Source organism: Apium graveolens, chromosome 11 (genome assembly GCF_009905375.1).
Source record: "Apium graveolens cultivar Ventura chromosome 11, ASM990537v1, whole genome shotgun sequence".
Taxonomy (NCBI): domain Eukaryota; kingdom Viridiplantae; phylum Streptophyta; class Magnoliopsida; order Apiales; family Apiaceae; genus Apium; species Apium graveolens.
Window position 1 is genome coordinate 10,395,591 of NC_133657.1, and position 7,861 is coordinate 10,403,451.

The window sequence follows — 7,861 nt, forward strand, 5'->3', positions numbered from 1 at the left end:
ATGATCGTCTTCTATTGATGCTTGATATTAGTCTAATGAACCAAAATGAAGCATCTCTGGTTGATTATGGGGTTCGAGATGGCTCCCATCTTTATCTTTTTTTCAATTCTCCTGTCGTAGACAGTAATATTGTAGCCTCTAATTCTGATCATCATTTTCTTCCAACTTCGCAAGATTCTTGTTTCTCCCAAACCTCCCTGCCCATTATCAGACCATCATTTAATCAAACAAAGTGATATGTGTTCTTTTTAGGTATCACATTATGATTAGAATTTTAAAACTTCTAAATTTGGTAAACAACAATACTACTGATCTTTTAAAATTTAACTTAATGTCTTCCTGGCTATGACTATTAAGTACTATAACTAATATTTCAGCTTTACTAACCTACATATATAGTTGATCACAGATAGAGTAAATTTGAAGCTTTTTAGAATCCACCGCGGCTAACAGTTCCTTTGAAAACGTAGAGGCTCTCGCCATTTTCAACACCATGCCAACGGAGGCTACAATTCTCACGCATGATCCTTTGTTTGTGGATAAATATATATTCATCAGCTGGCAGTACTTTCCTGATTACAAGAGACTGCTTCATGTCATTAACCGTGCTTGAATCCTTCATTTCCACGGGAATTCTAGCTGCGTTAAGCAGGCTAGAAGACGTTTGCACCACGACCCTCAACATTCTTGAAGGTGGCTCAGCCACCAGACGACTCATAGTCTTGAGGAAAACTACAACCTCTGAAAATTCACATATACCATACTCACTCAAATTGCGGAACTCCTCATTCATCTCTCTCCCACCAAAGGACAGAATCATTCTTTTTATTGGAGTGCCGTCAATTATATGAACTTTTTCTTTTAGGCTCCTAACAGTTTCTGTTGCCTCTATTTCTATATTTATTTTTCTTGCTGGAAATTTAACAGTAATTTGAATTTTGTGGCGGTGATTTTGTAGAACAGTGGGTGGTGCCATGCACAGAGTTTTGATGATAAGATCGATTTTTGTACCTTCAGTGACGATTGGATAGTCCTCCAAATCAAGTCCATCCATTAGTTCCCACCCAAGCACAGTGAGGATTTGTGAAGCCACTGGGAATCCGAGGAAGTTCTGAATTTTTTGTTTCATTTCCAGAATTTTTTCTTGTTGAGCAACTTCTATGGCCAATTCACATGTTTGTGTGACAATTAGCACCTTCATTGTCCTAATTTATGCAAGGATTGATTTATTTTATTTATTAGTGAACTATGTTTCTGTTTTCTTTCTAAAGGGACAAATTGTTTGATATCATCAGGCTTATTATTTTCAGTCATGTCCTGTTGCTTGAGAGATTAGTGAAGATAAGACCAATAATCATACATGAAGAATGAGCATTATCATTTGAATATTATGTAGAATTTTCATACAGATTTTGCTTGTTTTGCAATCAACTCTCTCAGCCTTCTCCATCTATCTCTTTCTTTTCTTTTTTTCTTTTTGTTAGTTCACTAACAATCTATTATTCGCAGAAAACTGCATGGTAAAAGTCAAGATTAAACACTAACAAATAATCTTCTGCGTTGCTTATGATGAACCAAGTATAAGAACTATGACTAGGAACCAACGTTGTTTCATAATGACATAGCAATAGAGTAACCTGCGAGTCCACCAACATGTACTGATGTACGTGTATACTATGGAATCGCAGGACAAACAGATGCCTACCCCTTATTGCGTGTTATCAAAATTAGTTGTTCACTGAATTCTGTTCATATATGTGTGACAATATGCAGCATCACCGGGTTGAATTTGCAAATCTTGCACTACAGTACTTAAACTACCACCACTACGAGAAACAAAAGATGAAGGTCTCGCCAAATGAATATAAGGTCTTGTAAAGTTTTCCATCATAATCTCATGCAACTTTTAAATTCTTCTAAAAATCGTGGAATATTATACATGAAAGCATTTAACTAGTACTCTTTGAAAATTTGTTGAAACTTGTGTTCTAATCACAAATAGCTTGGACAAGCACATAATTCAGCTCAAGTATGACTTGGCTACCCATGCAAGAGTGGCATCTAGAGCAGGTACAAATTATTTCTACTCGGAGCAGGTGACAGAAACAATTTTATTGAATACCTTGATTTGCATTAAGCTAGCTAGTTACATATAATGATATACGTACTTGCAATTCTATACAACTGATGGCTGCTTGATGTGTTCCTCCATGCGTCAAAAAGGAGGGCTGCTGATACGCAAACATTGTATTCGTAGATGCACTGGCCAAGGCCAGTTCATAAGACAGGGACGGACAAAGTTTACTTCATTATATAATCCATTGATTTATTAACCACCCTATCTACCCTATTCTTTATTACATTTCTCCTACTTACTCAAATATAATGTAATCTTCATGTACTATTAAAGTAAAAGCTAATTAACTAACCAGGCATTTTTTGTTTGGTTTTTTATTGCTACACTTTTGCAGCAAATAGAAGTCTATAAATTTGGTCTCATAATTACTATTTGCAGTAGCTTATGCACTGGCAAGAGCTAAGAAAATTCAGCTGATCAGGAGTGTTCTTCAATCTCATCATGAGCACATTTAGCTATCTTTTTATTGCAATTGTCGGTTTGTTAGGACTTGTTGGATCTGCCAATGCAGATTTACAGATGGGATTTTACTCCAAGAGTTGTCCAAAAGCTGAGAAGATTGTGCAAGATTATGTCAACAAGCACATTCCAAATGCTCCGTCACTACCAGCAGCGTTAATAAGATTGCACTTTCATGATTGCTTTCTAAGGGTTAGTAATTTTAACATTCATCGTGCTTATTCTAGTTTAGATGGAGAATGTTGCTAAATTGTTGCTATAGTAATTATTTTGATGATCATCAGGGTTGCGATGCATCTATCTTACTAAATTTTACCTCGAGCTCTGGTAACCAAACGGAGAAGTTTGCTATTCCAAACCTCACAATTAGAGGATTTGGCTTTATTGATGGCGTAAAGAGCCTACTTGAGAACGAATGCCCTGGCATAGTCTCCTGTGCAGATGTTGTTACTTTGGTTGCAAGAGATTCAATTGTTGCTACTGTAAGAAACAAACACACATTGCTCCCATGCCTTCTACTTAATTATTCAAAACCAGACACATGTCTCTGATTTAAAATATATGTTCTCCTTGCATTGGTTTAGGGAGGTCCTTCTTGGAAAGTCCCAACAGGTCGAAGAGATGGTTTGATCTCAAACGGCTCAGAGACCATAGGCCCCATTCCAGCTCCATTTTCCAATCTTTCTACCTTGCAGACAAATTTTGCTAACCAGGGGTTGGACTTGAAAGATTTAGTCGTGTTATCTGGTAATTAGATTCTCCCCCTGACTTTCTTATTACACGGAACTAGTAAATATGTTCAACTAGTAAGACGCGATTATTGTTAAATAAATGCATGTTTGAATTGTTTTAGGTGCTCATACAATTGGTTTTGGCCACTGTTCTATATGTTTAAAGATGGGTGTTTAAACCAAACAATTTCTGGGTGTTTATATATGTTTAAAGATCTACACAACCCTAAAGAGGGAAGGCGAGGGTAGGTTTCATATTAATTAATATGGTTATTTTTTGCATGTAATCAGCAATAGACAAAAACAAATTCATTATTTTAAATGAAATCATCTCTATAACCTCATACTAATTATACATCATAATCTTAGAAAACATTATTTTATAATGTTATCACATACAATCAGATTTGAATCAGAATTTTTACCTCTTACAATAGCTTTCTGGTCACCGGAAGTCTCAACTCACCCTTGCCCTGTTATCCACAACGCTCTCCAAGCTTCTTGGATATTCTTTGGCTGGATGCAGGAGTCCTCACACGGTCTCTTCCATATCGCTATTCGTCAAGATATTATTTTTCTGAACCAATTCTGATTGTATACAATACATATAAAATAATCTGTTTCTATTATTATGATATATTCCTAGCAGAGTTTATAGAGATTGAAGAAGTTTTAGCCAGACATATTGAGAGAGAGAGAATTGAACTTCAGAAATTTTCAGATATCCTTTCCATTTCATGTATAGACTTATTTATAGTAGTCTTTCTATATGGTTACAGATTACCGGGATAACCGGTTTCTTTTACATAATTACTAATAATTCAGGAATCTTTTCTTTTCTTTGTCTGCCATTTCTTCTTTTGTCATCTCTTCATATTTTCTTCATCTTTATCTTTTGTGTCTGCCATGATATCTTTGGAATCTCCTGGTAATATAACTTTTTGGTTTTCACCATTCAATTTGCAATATTCTGGTGTATTACACCATTTTTGTATTATGCAAAGGGATCAGAATTCATCCCTTTGTCATCATTTCTTAGACTGATAATAGGTCTTTTTCGAGGACCTGTTATCCTTTGATAATATTCAGTAGTATGTTTTGCATGATTATATTTCAGGTTTTCTATTTTATCAAGCATCATTTCTAATGCATTAGTACCTGAATTTTGTATAATATTATCATAATATAAAGTTATTATACTTTCGGTGAAACCTCCACCATGGCTTTCAGAAATGATTATAGCTTTCCGAGCTCGTAGTATATCTTGTATTTTGGACCTGAGGGTAGCTAGTCCAATAGCTCGTTTTTCACATAACCATTCCTGGAATTTGTTGATATCACAAGGATTTGGTAATTTCAAGCTTTTGGTTTCTCCCACAATATCTGTCATATTCCTTCCCAGTTTAAATAGTTGACATATTATTATGGGTTTTCCAACTAGATCGGTTGATGCATCAAAAACTTGTATTCCGTATGAGCCTGCTCCCATTTCCCGTATCATAGCTTCCACGGATTTGACAATTATACTTGGTAGCTTTGATATACAATACATGGTTTCATTTGTTAAGATCTTGTCAACAAAACCATGTATAAACAGGTTATATACTATGTCAGGTTTTGCATTTTCACAACAAATGTATCTGGGATATTTTGTAGATTTTGTCAGTCTGCAAATATCAGGGTTAGATTTATAATCATAATATTTCATCATTTGCTCGTATGTTTTTACTGTGTCAGGTGAGTATTTCAGCTTATCACTCATTGATAAATTTGACAGAGTAGTTGATATGCTGGTTGAAGGTGATGGCATGGTTACAAGCTTTGATGAAAATGTCATAGGTTTTATTGTAGGGATTGCAACTGAAGCTTGTAGAGTTGTTTTGTCTTTTACAGCTTCCATAATTTGTTTCAGAAAATGTTGGTTCTCCTGAACCAGGGTTTCTATCTCCTTTTGGAGTTTGGTGATTTTTTCATTATTGGTTGATATATGAGATGTAACATCAGTGATATATTTCTCAAAATTTTCCATCTTTTGTTATCCTGCTAAGAACAACAAACAATTAAATTTTCCCTTTACAAAAACAAAATGCATGACATTCAATGGTATTTAATTTTCTGATAATTGATATTAATAATTCATCAATATTCCTTCTGTTAGGAGCGAAATAATAACCAATGTGTTTTTCTATTTCTAGAAATCCTTTATATGCTTCTTCTAGTTTTTCTGTGTTATTTTCATCTAATCCTTCGAGAGCAAAATTTTTTATAAATTCTACAGCTTCTGAAGTAGTAGTCCATATTATTAAAGATCCTGATTCGATTTTCCATGGTTGAGCTTGTCTTCTTGTATATTCTATTTTCATTGTTTATTTTCTCTGCTAAGATAGTCAGCTAACACATTTTTTGTTCCTGATATATTTTTTATTACAAAATCATAACAACAGAAAAAAGATTGCCATTTTCTTCTTTTATTTAATTCTGGTAATAATTCTATTTTATTAGTAATAAAAGCTTTCACTTGAGTATTATCTGTTCTTACTACAAATTTAACAGGTAACAAATGATAATGAAACTTTTTAATCCCATATTTTACAGCTAATAGTTCTTTTTCATTTATGTGGTAGTTTGATTCATTAGGTTTCCAAGTTCCTCCTGCATATCCACATATATGTGTATTTTCTTTATCTATGTCATCCTTCTCATATGCTATTAGGACTGCTCCCCATCCTATATCACTAGCATCAGTATATAATTCTAAATGATCTGTTTCTATGGGTATTCTATGTTTTGGTAAATCTTTCACCTTTTCCTTAAGAATTTTTATACAGTTTTCATGTTCTTTTGTCCATCCAAAAGGTTTATTTTTTGTTAGTTCCTGTAATGGTTTTCTTAATTTAGGTAAGTCTTTAATATGATCTGAGGCATAATTTATTATTCCTAAAAATTGTTGTACCTCTTTTTTATTTTCTAATTTGTCCTTAAAATTTACAATCTTTGTTACTATATGGTCTTGTAATTGTATACCTTCTTTATCTATTTTGTATCCTAAATATTCTATCTTATTCTTAAATATTTCAGATTTCTTTTCAGAAAGTAATATTCCATGCTGGTCTATTGTTTTTATAAATTGCTCTAAATGTTTTATATGCTCTTCTAAAGTTTCACTATATATTAATATATCGTCTACATATACTATACAAAAATCTTTTAATTTTCTAAAGATTTGGTCCATTCTTCGTTGAAATATTTGTGGCGCATTTTTTAATCCAAAGGGTAATACTATCCATTCATAATGTCCTTGCGGAGCACTAAAGGCTGTTAAAGACCTTGATTCTTTGGTTAATTTTATTTGCCAAAATCCACTTTTACAATCGAATTTACTAAACCATTTCTTATTTCCTAGTCTATTTATAAGATTTCTTTTGTATGGTAAGAAATATCCATCAAATATAGTTTTCTTATTTAATTCTCTATAGTCTATTACCATACGGGCTTTTCCCCTTTTTTGTTCATTATGTTTTCTTACAAGGAAAGCCGGGCTACTATGTGGACTTTTACTTTCTTGTATTAATTTTAGTTTTAATAATTCATTGATTTGATTATCAAATTCTTTTTGGTCTGAAGGGCTATACCTTATAGGTTTAGATCTTATTATATCATTAGGGTTTAATAATTTTATTTCAGCATATATTTTTTCCTTATCCCATAAACTCATAGGATTTTCTCCGAAGTTAGATTTTAATAAATTATTATATTTTTTGGTTAATTCTTGTAGATTATTATTTCTTTCTATTCTTAAATTGTTTATAGTATTTATAGTACTTATTGGCATAATTCTTTTTAATACTATCCACTTATTACACGGAGTTTGTAATGATAGGGAATTTGAAGTTACTATATGTGTTTTAAAATAATCTAAAAAGTTATTTCCTAATAATATAGATTGCTTCATCTTATTCTGATATACAATAGGTAAACTGAATAATGTTTTATTTAGCTTTATTCTCATGTTTTTTGCTATTACATCTAATTCCTTCTTTTGTTCATTAAATCCTGATACCCTAGTTCTATGTGTATTAGATTTTTCCCATCTATACGAAGCTAAAACTTCTTTTTTTACTAGACATAGATCTGCTCCACTGTCTATAAATATTTTTTGTTTTAGGAATTTATATTTTTTATATTCTACATCTGCTTCTATGTATATTGCTACCATTCCTCCCAATTGCTTTCACTAGATGATTCATAATTTATAAAGTTTATTTCATTATCAGTTTCACTAATATAAAACTCTTCATATTCATACCATCTATTGTCATCTTCTTTAATTTGTTCTATTTCCATTATGAATTGTGATGTATTTATATATTTTACTTTCTTTTCTTTCAGTTTAGGACATTTATTAGCATAATGTCCTTTTTCATTACAATTCCAACATTTACATTCACTTATATCTTTCTTTTTAAAAGGTTTTCTTCTAAACTTTCTCTTATTTTTATATCTTCTCCTATTTTCTGGTGTATTTCTAAATTTC

The 7,861-nt window shown here is 32.2% G+C and overlaps 2 protein-coding genes across 2 annotated transcripts; one reads left to right on the forward strand and one right to left on the reverse strand.

Moving 5' to 3' along the window:
- Positions 1–234: 234 nt before the first annotated feature.
- On the reverse strand, positions 235–1,350 carry LOC141695153 (polyubiquitin). The gene has a single exon (XM_074499414.1). The coding sequence runs from the start codon at positions 1,199–1,201 to the stop codon at positions 431–433; it is 771 nt and encodes a 256-aa protein (XP_074355515.1). The 5' UTR covers positions 1,202–1,350; the 3' UTR covers positions 235–430.
- A 134-nt stretch (positions 1,351–1,484) lies between these two features.
- On the forward strand, positions 1,485–5,258 carry LOC141695330 (peroxidase 39-like). Its single transcript, XM_074499587.1, has 6 exons — positions 1,485–1,869; positions 2,003–2,070; positions 2,649–2,788; positions 2,881–3,078; positions 3,181–3,343; positions 5,065–5,258. Exons 1-6 carry the CDS (start codon positions 1,859–1,861, stop codon positions 5,256–5,258), a joined length of 774 nt encoding a protein of 257 aa, XP_074355688.1. The 5' UTR covers positions 1,485–1,858.
- The last annotated feature ends 2,603 nt before the right edge of the window (positions 5,259–7,861 follow it).